General features: G+C 46.5%; 1 protein-coding gene across 1 annotated transcript in view; it reads right to left on the minus strand.

Annotated features, from left to right (window-relative positions):
* The window catches only part of magi2a (membrane associated guanylate kinase, WW and PDZ domain containing 2a), a 149,770-nt gene that overhangs the window by 99,464 nt on the left and 35,306 nt on the right, over positions 1 to 15,000 (minus strand). The window contains exon 2 of the mRNA XM_056579012.1: positions 14,971 to 15,000. This exon is cut by the window's right edge and continues 87 nt beyond it. Within this exon, the coding sequence (XP_056434987.1) occupies positions 14,971 to 15,000 (30 nt within the window). The remainder of the gene's footprint in view (positions 1 to 14,970) is intronic.

The raw sequence follows: 15,000 nt of genomic DNA on the forward strand, positions 1-15,000 counted from the left end.
GATGAAATATGAACTGAACCACAGCGTCAGAGCGGAGACACGAAGATTTAACGTGGACAGAATATATACATAATAATAGCATTTCTCAGCCATCACGTTTATTTAGCTGTCAACGTCTTTTGTGCGTTGGACTGTCAAGACGTTGTGCGGTACAACACACCAATTCCACAGATACATCCCACACTCTGAGTACCAGGCCTTCATAGGGGTACCGGCTGATCACTGCTAACCACCTCTCATTACTGTACCAGCTGAGGATGAGGCGGCGATAAACACGCCTCAGACAAAAGTACGCACCGTTCACTGCAACTATCTCTGGGGAGTCTTTCTAGGAACTAGGTCATGTGTACCCATGTGACCTAGTAGTACCCATTTGACCTGTGACCTAGTGGTACCCATGTGACCTAGTGGTACCCATGTGACCTAGTGGTACCCATGTGACCTAATGGTACCCATGTGACCTGGAGGTACCCAAGTGACCTGGTGGTACCCATGTGACCTGGTTGTACCCATGTGACCTGTGACATTGTGGTACCCATGTGACCAGTGACTTTGTGGTACCCATGTGACCTGTGACTTTGTGGTACCCATGTGACCTTGTAGTACCCATGTGACCCGGGTCGTAGTGCAAAGGAAAGGTAGCATGGGCAGCATTAAGGAAGTTTAATATGGGGAATCAAACCATCAACCAAACAATATACAGTTAAACACCATATGACCACGTTATGCCATACGATTGAGTTGGAAACAGGGCAGAATGTTCTTGGATATTTCCTTTACTCCCCAAAACATTTGGAGTTACCATAAGAAGTTCACAGAAGGTTGCGTGCAGTCAGATTTAAGAGATTTAGTATGTTCTATGGTTTCTAAAAAGGTACTGTGCTGAGGAATAGAAGAACAGAAGAATCAAGAATTCAGGACCACTTCATGTGTCTCTAAAGGGGTGTTGTGTGTTATAAGAAGTGTGTGTGTGTGTGTGTGTGTGTGTGTGTGTGTGTGTGTGTGTGTGTGTGTGTGTGTGTGTGTGTGTGTGTGTGTGTGTGTGTGTGTGTGTGTGTGTGTGTGTGTGTGTGTGTGTGTTATAAGAAGTGTGTGTGTGTGTGTTAGTGTGTCCTACAAAGAAAGCGAACATGCTGTCAGAGTCCAATCCCGCTCGTCCCGATGAGACCCTGATGCTCCTCCATTGTGTTCCCCTCGCCTGCGGTCAGAATAGAATGACCACCAGCGCTTTGAGGCGCCAAAACGCTCCCTAAACTGTTTGTAATCCTCAGGTTTCAGATGGAAAGCCCTGCTGGTGGCGCTCAGTAATGACATCACAGATGGGAGGTCTCTTTGTGTTGTGTTGAGTTGTAGCCGCCCAGTGCCAGGCGGATTGTTCCAGAACACGCAGAGAACATGGAAGATTCACTAGACTCACAGCTTTGTTGAGACACTCTTGGCATGACAAAGGACCGCACCGTCTCATTGGCCGGGTTCTTTAACCAAGGCTGTGCGTCCGGGGGTAGAATGAGCATATTTAACAAAACGAACCAAGACTGTTTGCTATTTACCTTGGCCTTGTTCTAAAGTGTTGATTATATCGTTGATTATTTCCTAGTTTGCACTGTGTGAAGCCTGACACACTCAATCAGTTAACAGCTGTTATTGACTATTGATGGACACATTATGGATTACTGGTTGTTCCATTAATGTGAATATGACGATGGATCTGAAACATGAACGAAGCCCAATTCTGTATGAAGATTCACCAGAGGAGTATTCTGTGCAACACAGGGTTTGTGTGGCCGTCCAGAGCTCCTGGAGTTGGAGCGGACCAGTTGTTTTAGGAGCACTAATGCCCTGGATGTCTGAGGAGATGAATGAGGAAGAGAAACCTTCAGTCTCGAAGAAAGATGCTGTCATGTTTCATTTTGCTGTCATGACACATATACGCCCCAGGTTATGGAAATAGAAAAACACACACGCAACATAGGATCGCAAAGGGGCCTTTGTTGATAGTCTGTTTGTGTATGTGTGCGTTTGCGTGTGCGTGTGCACATGCTTCAGAGGATCTCGCCAGTCTGAATAATGCATAGTCTGCATGTTTGTGAATGCACGGGCAGCTGCCCGTGCATTCACAGAGAGAGAGAGAGAGAGAGAGAGAGAGAGAGAGAGAGAGAGAGAGAGAGAGAAGAAGAGCGTCATATGGTCATACCCATAACTGAAGAGAACAATGCAGTGTGCCCATATAGGGTCCTTCCCTTAACCTCATCCAATAGGGGGAGCGCATTGACAATGGACGCCTGGTTTTTACTAGCCTCCACTAGCTTGTTGCTCAGACAAAGCAATGCGCTGTTACCTATATCCTTTATCCCACAGCCCATACGAGCACATCCTTGTTAAGAAGCGGAAATCAGAGCCATAAGAAACAACTCTGAAGGTTCACATTGTGACAAACAGGTCCCACGCTTTGCAGTTGTGCGCCTTTGCATAACATTACAACAGATGTGCTTTGAGAAAGCAAAACACATGAATAATAAACCGAACGGCAACAGCGTGATGGTTTGAAACTCAAAGCGTGGGGCTGTTGTAGTTGGAGTCATCTCGTTGTTAATGCCACGAGACCAACTGCCCTTTTTAAAAGAGGAGGAAGAACACAGAGAGCTCATTGTTCAGATCTCCAACGCAATCAAACAACACATTATGAGTCACTATGACATCACAGAGGTAGACCCCCCTCTGAGATACGAGGACCTGAGTCACATTGAGATCCCCCTCTGTGATACAAGACCTGAGTCAAAGGTAGACCCCCTCTGTAATACACGACCTGAGTCACACTGAGACCCCCCTCTCTGATACGAGGTCCTGAGTCACACTGGGAGACCCCCTTCTACCACAATCAGGGTTGCACGCCCCTCACAAATGAACACTTGCACGCACACACAGAGAGAACAAGTTCTCATAAGAGAACTCTTACATAACCAGGTCACATGCACTGACCTCTGACATAACCAGGTCAAATGCAGGTCACATGCAGGGACCTCTGACATAACCAGGTCACATGCAGTGACCTCTGACATAACCAGGTCAAATGCAGGTCACATGTAGGGACCTCTGACATAACCAGGTCACATGCAGGGACCTCTGACATAACCAGGTCACATGCATTGACCTCTGACATAACCAGGTCACATGCATTGACCTCTGACATAACCAGGTCCCATGCAGTGTGCTTGCAGCAGAACTCCTCCTCAGGTGCAGACTAGCTCAAGGTGTCCACGGGTCTGTGGTTAATGGAGACTCCTCTGTGCTTCCTGCTGTTTTGGTTTTATTGCGTCTCGCCGCCAATCGATGCAGTGACGCTATGGCCCACTGCCTCGTGAGAGGAAACAGCTATGAGTCACAGGGCAGGTCAGCCCGCTCTCTCTATCTCTTCACTTTCTCTTTTATTATCCCACCAGGACAAAAGAGGGAATGAAGAGGGATGATGGAGGAGGAAGGGGAGACTGAAACGGGGCTAATGATTAAAAAAAACGAGAGGGGGAGAGGGGGAGAGAGGGGGGGAGAGAGAGAGAGGGGGGGGGGAGAGAGAGAGCGAGAGAGTGAAAGAGCGAGAGAGCGAAAGAGAGAGAGAGCGAGAGAGTTTAAGAAGAGTTGAGTCTTTGATGCCGATGGGGAGAGGAAACAGCAGTTGCCATGGTAACCCCACCCTGCCTTCAATGAGTCAATGAGTTAGTGAGATGAAGAGAGGAGAAGGGGAGACACAGAGAGGGAGAGAGGGAGAATAAATTGAGGGATGGAAGAAAGGGAGCTTTTTCGGGGGGAGCGTTCAGTTCAGTCGGGTGAGGCGAAGTCAAAGAGCAGACACCCCGACATCAGAGCGAGCAGGGGTTCTGAGAGGTACGCCAACACTGAGGGGCGACGGCCCCTCTGTCGCCCGCTCCCAGTGACACAAAGAGGCAGAAGCAAGGCAGCGCTTAACCTGGAAACACAGCCCAGAGCGGCGGCACTACAACGAGGCCTGGCCCCAGTGAGGCTTGGGGCAACAGCGAGGCCCCACAGCGAGGCCAAAGAGGCCTGGCTCCCCTATGTAGGCTAGTGAACCGGAGCCAACTGAGGGCCTCTCAGGGCCGCTATTGGTCCAGACCGATGTGTCACCTCATGGAGGCCAGTTCCTGGTACATAGCAGCAGACCAGGATTTGGGCAGGAAGCCGGAAGAGGCTGTGGCAGACGATGTAATGATGCCCTAGGTTCTGGACTTGTATCCTGGGTTGTTGAACATGTGGTCGGCTTAGTACAACCTCAATGTGTAGAGGAATCTGATCATGACGGCACCAGATATCTGGCTGGACAGAAGTACACAGAGAGAGGCAGTGAGGGGGTTAGAAGGGGGGAAAATGGAGGATGAAAATCCAACGTAAAACAGACAGTGTATCGCTCCCTCTCATCTCTTTCTCCCTCACACACGCGCACTCCATAATCCCTTCTATCTCTCCTCGCCAAATGTCTCTCCCTGACTCTGGCATTGTCTAACTCCATTCCTCACACAGCCTCCCTCACACCTCTCTTTCTCTCACTGCTCTCTTTCTCACTCTCGCTCTCTCACACATCAATCACTCCCTCTTTCTCCAGCAATATTGCCAACGCTGTAGCCAATAGCACAAACATTGGCCCGTTGGCATGAACCTCTCAGTTAACTCTGAAGATCCTCTCCTAAGACCTCACCACTGAAACATGTGCTCTAGATCCACATCAAAATCTAAGTGATCACACACACACACACACGTTTTAGCAAACCATCGACCACTTCAACTGTGTTTGTGTACGTCATTAAAGGGAACACTTTGACACTAGCTGTGATTCTGAGCCGTTTAAATATGGCTGTAATCCCTCTAGGGACCTCACTAGTGGTAGTGCCTACCAAAATGTATGATGGGTAGATCAACCTTACAGTTGGTGCAGTCGACTGGGTAGACTGGGAGGAGGCTCTACATACCACCCATCACTGGAGGCTCCATTTTGAAACAGTAAAGAATAGGGGTCCGTTTAAGAGATACGGAGAGAATATCCAATAACACACTTCATAAAACCCCAAACTCCAATTACATAAAGTTCACTGGGCTGTTGTGCTTTCATCTCACCCCCTTCGTTAGCAACCTGTCTGCCTGTGCAGCGCCGCTACGCTAGCTTAGTTTAGCTCTTGGCTTTCCATTAAGAATCAATAGACCCAGGTTCCCCAGGCAGGCTACGGTGTGCGGCTAACGCTGGCAGAAAATAGGCCCATCACAATCGTTCTCATGCACTGTGAGGGTCTGTCAATGGTAGCTCCATGCACGGTGAAAAGGGAGCTGGCTAAATTAAAATGAGGTTCAACCGTTTGCTGTGGGAGAGATAGAGTCCCGGCGCCCCATTACTATGCATGTGATGTTTTCAAAATGTAATGTTTTCAGAATGTTATATTAACGACTCAATACCTAGTTACATATTAGATTTAATATTTCACCTTTGCATCTCTGGTCAGAGATTTCTATGGTTTCATATTTGAAACACGGAAATGTTTGGAATTAAATCAGAACACACTATCTAACATAAACCACATATTATGGGATGCATACTCATGATAAGAATCGTTAGTTGACAACTTAATAGTAGCAATGATTGTTCGGCTCTGTGTGATTTAAACCTTGATATTAGGGATCGACCGATATGTATTTTTTAGGGCCGATACCATTACCGATTTATTTTCATCAGCCTTAGCCGATAACCGATATGCTGATACCTATTTTCTTGAGCTGATATTTGGAGCCGATACTACCCTGGAAATCCAGAGTTCTCGTGAGAGCATAATTTGCTCAGCGAAGTGACTCTGGGAACGAGCAATATACTTGTGTATATTCTGGGCCTCCCCTGGCCCAGAACATTAATCAATCACATCAAAGTATTGATATAGGCAGGCCAAAAGCGTTGCTGGTTTACCGACCGATACGGCAAGAGTCTTATCTATTGGTTAGCTCCACTGGTCTGGATACGTCACACCCCTTGCATTCTTCTGATTGGTCGTAGTGTTATCCAACATGTGTTATCCAGTGATATTTTCAAATGCATGCTTGGTGCCGCTCCTCGAGTTGGGCCATTTTCATTACTCTTTGCCAGACCAGAGCTTTCTAGATGTGGGTCTGGATTTCCAGGCTAAGCCTCCCTCAATTTACATCATTAAATTACACAATGATGATAACAAATGTTACAATGTCTCAATTTAAAAAAAATGAACATTTATTGAACTGTCTGTAAATCATGGCCAAAAAATAAAATAAATAAATAAATCGGCCAATACCGGAAAAAATATCGGCCGATACACGTAAAAAGCGCAAATATCGGTCGATTATTTCGGCTGGCCGATATATCGGTCGATCACTACTTGACATTAATCAAAATATAATTGATTCACACACAAACACACACACACACACACGCACACACACACAGCCACACATCGTACTTTACCAACAACCAACTGCTACATGTCACCCTTGCGAGAACCCAACTTCTCTGGCAGGTCTGAACTCCTCATGTCGGAGGGAGAGAGAGAGACCGAGAGAATGGTATAAAAGTAAAGCTACTCTGACACTCTCCAACCGCTCCACAGAGCTGTCTCTCTCTCCTCTCTCCCCACCTCCATTATTCAGAGACACTCCAGGAGATCTTGGGGCCTTCAGAGTGCCTTCGCGTGTCCGCACTCCAAGGCCCCGTGTTTGCCCGCCTCGAAGCCCAGAATAGAGCGGTATTATTAGGAGGAAACACGGCGTACAGACGAGAGGACGACCGGGTCTGAACATAATGGAACTCAAGGAAGAAGAGCGCTCTCAGTAGAGCGCTGATCTAAGGTGGTTTGGATAAAGACCAGAGTGTCTTCAAGGACCAGCGAGGTACAACAGAAGGTACGGCGGTGAAAGGAAAGGATCATTAATGTGTCAAAGTTTTCTATAGTGTACACACCTGTAGCAGGGCTCCAGACTACGACCAAATGGTCGCATTTTGCGACCAAAATGTAAGAGTGTGCAACAGAATTGAGCAAATTTGCCCTTTTAAATTATTTATTTTTGACACGTTAAACGTCGAAGGGGCACGCCAGTAAATTATTATTATCGAGCGAGCGTAAACGTCTGTGACTCGAACTATTGACTCGTACTTCCGACCTTCGGCTAGTGTGTCAGTGCCAGTCAGAGTCCTGCACGGGTCTTATTTTGCAAACCCGCACATGCAATACTTAAAACCGCCCCCGACCCGTGTTCCGACATTAGTGCGAATTACATTCCGCACCCGCCCAGACCCAGGCCCAGATTGATAACGATGCCCGACCACACCCGAAGGAAAATTGGACACACCAGATGGAAAGCCGGGGAATTACACTATCTGGTGTTTGGCGTGGTGTTTTAGATTGCTGTGCAAAAAAAGCACATCATCTGACGTTGACGGTTTTAGTTGACTCCTCCGCTACTGAATAACATACCCGAGCACCGGAGAAGTCTCGCTCGCAATCTCAAAACCCGCGACGACCAACGCTGTTCAGGCGTCCGACCCGACCCGCACCTGTGTCCAACACAGTTCATCCAAATTGTGTGGGTACCTGAACCCGTACAGGACTCTGCTTCAGGTGCCATAAAGGGCTTTTCACACGGGAGGCGTTTGTCGCACCTAGAGAGGCGGTTGGGCAGAGAGTTGAGAGCGCAGCGTCCTGTCAAGCGGCACAAAGACAAGCGGGCGCACTCCAGTGAAACTGTCGTTCTGTTCCGTGCTCGTTGAACGCATGCACGCACACGTGGAAACCGTTGGGATATATGAGAAACACAATAAAACTTGAAACAGCATATAGTAGGGATGTCCCAATCCGATATTTGGATCGGATCGGCCGCCGATATTAGCAAAAAAATGCATATCAATATCGGATTGGCCTCAGGGGTTGACACTAACGGTTGCCCGCTTGCCCGGGGCAAGTAAAAAAAATGTTTGGGCAAGTTGAGATTTTTTCTGGTTGCCCGAACGGGCAAGTGGATTTTGGGTGGATGTTAATATAAAAGCTATTTATTCAAATGTTTTTAGAAACTGCAGAACAACCTTTTGTTCCGCAAAACCACACAAAATAGAAGTATTTGCAATTGATCAGCGCGCTGTCTTCTCTTCTCTTCTCTCGGAAAGCGAGTTAACAGACACGCATCGCTTCAGTGCGAATATAGCCCCGCCTTCTGTCACTCACTCACAGTGCGGTCTCTGGCAGTGATTCGCTAAAGGTTAGCCAACACAGCTAGCATCTCAAGTGCAGCACCTCCGAACGGTTTAGGTAGAAGTTAAATGGAGTAGTGATGGAGGAGTGCAGTTTGGAAGTACTTTGGATTGAGGCAAATTATCAAGGAAAGTCAAGAACACGGTTTTGTGTTTCATAACTGTGCACATGCGCACAGCAATAGCGATCTTTTTCACGAAATTGGACCCTCACAAACTACTGTATATATTACATGAAAGCTGAGCCTCCACTTATTCCAACAGTCCAAACCATATCATTCTGTGACTAAAACTCGCAAATAACAACTTAAGAAGAAACGTCCCCTTTTCTTTTAACAACCAAAAATGAAGTATTACCTTTGTGATTTTTGTCCACAAAGTTGATTCTGATCAAATAAAACCACCATAAACAGATTATCCAGTATCTGGGCCAAATTTTGCAACTTAACATGGTGTTTTCAATCAATGAATAAGAGAAGGTTTCTTAGGAAATAGGTAAATTGCCTTCAATCAGAAAACATATTCTTCAGCGCAATCTAGTGGCCATATATTTATTTGCGAGTGTTTGGCTTGGTGCATTCGATTGCCCTGAACTTTAAATAGAGGTGTCAAGTGTCAAAATTGTAAGATATCTACCTTATTTGTGTCTCATAGTAAGACAGCGCCCCCAACTGATAACGACCAACTGATACTGATAATTTTTACAGGTGGAAATGTTATCTTCCACTTATGCTGTGTTCCATGGCTTTATTCACTTTAACCAAGTATTATCCCCATTGAATATTTCACTTGCACAACAATCTTTCTTTTGGCCCAAAGATGACATTATCGCCCTTGCAGTTGTGGAGATATAATCTCTTTACTTTGGGTATGTTCTTTCCTGAAAAAAACGTTTCCCCTGATATCGAAAATGGTATAGAATATCGATCTTTTTCCAGGAATAGTGTTGAAGTTAGAAAATCCAGTATCGTGACTGACAACCCTACTAGAAACGCGATTGTGATTATTCAGTTAGAGCTACAAGAAACTTGAAAGTTAAAAAAGACATATCTTTGCTACTACCTCTGACATTTAGTTATGTACATTTGCATCAAATCATGCAGGTCTACATATAACTTGGCGATAGCTTGCAACTGTGGACTGAAATCACTTCATGGCACGATGTGACCGCTCGATAAATAAGTAAACTAAGAGAAGTTTGTTATTTTTTAAACACAAAGCTAACATTCAGCTTCAGTCTGAGCTAGGATGATTTTTCTGAGCCCCCCCAAAACCAGGCCGGGTGCCTGGCAAAAAGAGGCCCGTTCACGATTCTGATTATAATTTGGGCAAGTGAACATTACATTCGGGCAAGTTGAACCTGACCTGTACTTGCCCGATGGGCAAGTGCTTTTGAAACCTTAGTGTCAACCCCTGGGCCTGCAAGGGAAAATCCCGATCCGGACTCCCGATCCAGTTTGTTTTCAATACTCCGGTCCGTGTTTTCGAGCGTTGTTCAGCACACCTAGCGCACACTGTGTGTGTGGTAATTTGACTATTTTCTACTCAGCTTTTGTGTGTGTTGCTTTTATATATAATGTTATATTGTTTACAATATTGTTTACACTCTTGTTGTTCAAGAACAGAGCACTGATGCCAATTCAGTGTGTGTGTGGTAATTTGACTATTTATTATTTTGTCTATTTTGTGTTTATTTAACCCTGAATAAACAGGTCAGCTTCTCATTACCAACTATTGTGGATTATTCAAACTAACCTAATTAAGTTGGCTAGTTGTTCTTAAGAGTAAAACCCTTTTCAACATGAGTAGTACAACAAAATAAGTAAATATCTTTAATCTTTAATACATTCTTGGATCGGCCGGTATCGGTATCGGCCGATGCTAAAAGCTACAATATCGGTATCGGATCGGATGTGCAAAAAGCTGGATCGGGACATCCCTAGCATATAGTAATTTCTGCGTCTATTATATCACTATTCATAGGTAATACAGTAAAGGAGCTCAAGATGTGTGCCCCTAGAATATCTGGTTGTGCCCTTACAATTTTCAGTTAGGGCCACAGTGCTCCTAGTGAGAAATGTTAGTCTGGAGCCCTGCTGTAGGCTGTTGTATTGTGCATCAACCTGGTACAAAGAGTGATTGTAATCTTGTGACTTCTGCATCACTTCAACTTATTTTCTTTCTGCGTATTATCATTCTTTGTTCGCACACGACGAAGAATATAACCTAGGTTTGACCGCAACTATGCATCATCACTAGGCTGTCATCCCCACAACACTATCACCAGCGCTATGCTTGTACCATCACTAAGGCCTTCATCATAGCTATGCTATCTCAGCCGCTACGCTAGGACCACAGCTACGCTAGTACCATTACTGAACCTTCATCTCAGCTATGTTTTCACCACCGCTATACTGTTACCAACGCTACGTTAGTACCAACGCTAGGCTAGTACCAACGCTAGGCTAGTACCACCGCTACACTAGTACCACCGCTGCTCTAGTACCACCGCTGCGCTAGTACCATATCTAAGCTAGTACCATCACTGAGCCTTCATCAAGGCTACGCTATCCCCGCTGCTACAGCCTCACCACGGCTAAGATATCCCCAGTGCTAGGCTAGCCTTATACAGCACAGCAGCATTAATATGCTATCACCACCAGGGTGCTTAAACCACTCCTGTGCCCTCGGCAGTCAGCAGCCCTCCTCTGTGTGTCCGAGCGCCGTCCTCTTCCCTCCGAGTCGATGCCTCTGAACCAGGCGGTTGATCCGGCCGTGAGCTACCTCTATCTCCCCCCATTACGGAGCTCTGCTCCAGAAATTGCTTTTCTTTTACCTGCCATCCCAAGTCTGCTGTGATAAGAGCTCTCTCTCTCTCTCTCCCCCATCTCCCTCTCTCTCTCTCTCTCCCCCCTCTCTCTCTCTCTCTCTCTCTCTCCCCCCTCTCTCTCTCTCTCTCTCCCCCCTCTCTCTCTCTCTCTCCCCCTCTCCCCCTCTCCCCCCCTCTCCCCCTCTCCCTCCTTCTGAACCTCTTTGTCGTGCGTCTCTCCAGGCCCTCTTGCCTCCTGACTCCCAGCGGTGTCGCTCTCCTCCACTCTTCATTCATCTCCATCCCAGGAGCTCCGTTCAAAAGTACTCTGGCCCGTCTCTCCTCCTCGTCTCGCTTCAATCTCGACGAGGTCACTTCCACTCCACGGCATGCAGACACACACGCGAGCACACACACGCAAGCACACACACTCGCTCGGATGCACACAATGGCTGCGCTAAATGCATCAGTTAACTCTCCACAACCTCTCTCTCTCTCTCTGAGCTTTTCATTAATTGGTGTAGTTATCAACATTTTTTCTCTCTCCCTCCCTCTCTCTCCTTCTCGTCATGTCTCTCTATTCATCTCTCTCTCTTTCTCGTCATCTCTATTCATCTCTCTCTCTCTACCTCTTTCTCGTCCTCTCTCTCTATTCATCTCCCTCTGTCTATCTCTTCCGTCTCCAGTCACTTTGTTTCTCTATCTTGGCAGCCATGTTTTTCCTGCTCAGTCTTTATTGTTTTCTCCTCCCCAGTACTATTTCTTGGCAGCTGCTCCGCGTTCCGTTATCTGAGGATACAACTCATACCGTTGCAAACAAATCGCTCTTATTGTTTGTAGCGCGTAAAAAACAACAGGAAAAGGGTGTCTCTTGTCGTGTCTTTTTGGTGTGAAAAAATGGAACAGTGATTTAATGAAACCCCATCACTGCGAGACCAGAGGAAAATGAGCCTCCATCAGGGATTCAGGGCAGAACTAGTGGTTAGCGGCTAGCGGTTAGCAGCTAGCAGTTAGCAGCTAGCAGTTAGCAAACGGACAGCTTTGCCTAATGGTACTGTTAGGCTGATGTGGCAATAATGTCACACACACACACACACACACACACACACACACACACACACACACACACACACACACACACACACACACACACACACACACACACACACACACACACACACACACACACACAAATGCCTGCATGGCAACACACACACACACACAAATGCCTGCATGGCAATAAACACACACACACACATACGCACACAAACCGTAATTACACAAACACCCACACACCAACACACGCGCTCATGCATGCACACATTGCACTTAATTAGCCCAGGCTGCTGACTCAGGGCAACAAGCCTGGGTTCATGGGACTGGGATGGTTTCACATCACAGCCTCCAGGGCCCCTGTGAGCAGGGTGCCCCGTTGCCAGGGGAACCCAGGTCATCATGCTCGGGCCGTACAACAACGAACATCCAACCCTTCCATACCCATCTCCCAGGGGCTGGGTATGAAGGACCGGCGACAACACCACCTACCACACAACTACCACTACCATGGACCTCACCTGGATCAGGTGTGTGTGTGCGTGTTCGTGCGTGCATGCGTGTGTGGGATCGTTTCCCCATCTACAGACACGTGTATTCTGAGAGTAGTCACTGCCCGATTACTCTGCTGTTTAAACATTTATTTTATTTCGTACAGGTTGGTGTTTTTGAGATGAGTATTAAAAAGCTTCAGCTGTTGGTTTTCCCTGCAGACATACGGAGAGCTACCCATTAGCAGGCACTAATAGTGAATAAATCGGCAGTGAGGGATCGTTTTCAATTAACACATGAAAGAAGAGTGTCAAATATGCTAATATTTGAAGAAGAAAACGTTAACAGCTGAAAAACACGGGCCCTTCGGGCCTGTAGCTGTGGACCGCCTCGCTGTTCAAATACGAGTTTAAGATGTTTGTTCTGATGATACACAGATTCACCACAGCTCGGTCAAACTGTTTCCCGGGACAGTAGTAATACCCTTAGTCTGAGGGAGGGGAGGGGGTGGGCGGGCTAGGGAACAGAGAGCAGAGGAACCACAAACTAACCAATAATGTTATTCAGGGTACTTAAAACTAACGAACTATAATGATATTCACAGGACTTAAAACTAACTAACTAATTAATGAAATTCAGGGGACTTAAATCTGACTAATAATGAAATTCAGGGGACTTAAATCTGACTAATAATGATATTCAGGGGACTTCATACTAAATACTCATCGTGTATTAACCAATACCTAAAATATACATCGTGTAAATACATGCCAGTAAGGAGCAGGGGATCTTGGGTGCAGAGAAATTACCTATTTCCACTATACTATACTGGCCTGGCTGGACTCTGATTGGCTCAGCAGTGACCTGTGACACTGTACAATACTGGCCTGGCTGGACTCTGATTGGCTCAGCACTGACCTGTTACACTGTACAATACTGGCCTGGCTGGACTCTGATTGGCTCAGCACTGACCTGTTACACTGTACTATACTGGCCTGGCTGGACTCTGATTGGCTCAGCAGTGACCTGTGACACTGTACTATACTGGCCTGGCTGGACCCTGATTGGCCTGGTTGGACTCTGCTTGGCCTGGCCTCCCAGTGCAGCTGGGATTATGTCTCTATGATGACGATTGTCTTGAATCATAACACAACGATAGACACTTACTGTAGCCTATTTAGTTGCATATTAGTTTCCCGTAAAATGTGATGTATTCAAATTAAGACACATCTTTCAGAGAGGAGGACTTCACAAGCACTTCACAATGAAATCTGCGATTGTGAGTTCTGTTTGAAGTTCAATATTTACCTAATTTTTTGCTTCCAAATCAAAGAAGCTCATTGTGGCGATTTATTTGAGATGAGCTTTGTTTACACGTTGAACAATGTTTCACACAAAGTGCAACATGATGTTGTCAAAAAAAACAGTACAAATATAAGCGATGTAAAATGGGAAATATTGTCCGATGTCCAGTCTTCAGACCCAGACTAATCTGAAGAAACCTTCCCATTTGAACCTGATAATCTGTTCTACACGCAAATATCATCAAACTAAAACCCCTGCGGTGAGCTTCTGTCCAAACTTCAATTACCCTTTTAAATTAGACTTCTATAGTTATCGGAACAAATGAATAATAATGAATCATGCTGTTGAGAGGTCCAGCCTTGCTCTGTGTGCGTGACGATGTCTTACACACGAAAATGTATTGTATTTTTATGGGTCTATATTCCTTTCTTAAATGGCCGAACTTGCGATTGGAAAAAGGCCATTAGGTTGTGGCCATTTGGTGATACAAACCAGCACCTTAATGGGCTTGGAGTCAGCCAGCACCCCATAACCCCTATTAAAGTTCACGTACATTCATGTATTCAACCTTCATGTATTCAGAGGTGAGGGGAGCACGCTATAACCCCTCCTTCATGTGTTCATCCTTCATGTATTCAGAGGTGAGGTCAGCACGCTATAAACCCTCCTTCATGTGTTCATCCTTCATGTGTTCATCCTTCATGTGTTCAGAGGACATCCCTCCATTGTATCAGGGAAGGAGCCATCTGATACTCAAGTGTCTGATCTCAACGGCTCAGAGGACGTTGTGAGGACCAGCCAATGGGGGCAGACCCCACCTCCGGTGGAGGGGGGGGGGGGGGGAGGGTGAGGGACAGGGTCAGAGGTTTGGGGGGGGAGGGGGTATTCACAGGGGAAGGAGCGAGGAAGAAGAGGGGGGTTTACTAAAGGGGACGGTGCAGAGGTAGAGATATAGGCTGGGGGGGGGGAGGGGGAGGGAGGTGTACTCACAGGGGACGGTGTGGAGGTAGAGATATAGGCTGGGGGGGGGGAGGGAGGGGGGTGTACTCACAGGGGACGGTGCGGAGGTAGAGGTTGTCCC

Source organism: Gadus chalcogrammus, chromosome 19 (genome assembly GCF_026213295.1).
Source record: "Gadus chalcogrammus isolate NIFS_2021 chromosome 19, NIFS_Gcha_1.0, whole genome shotgun sequence".
Classification (NCBI taxonomy): Eukaryota; Metazoa; Chordata; class Actinopteri; order Gadiformes; family Gadidae; genus Gadus; species Gadus chalcogrammus.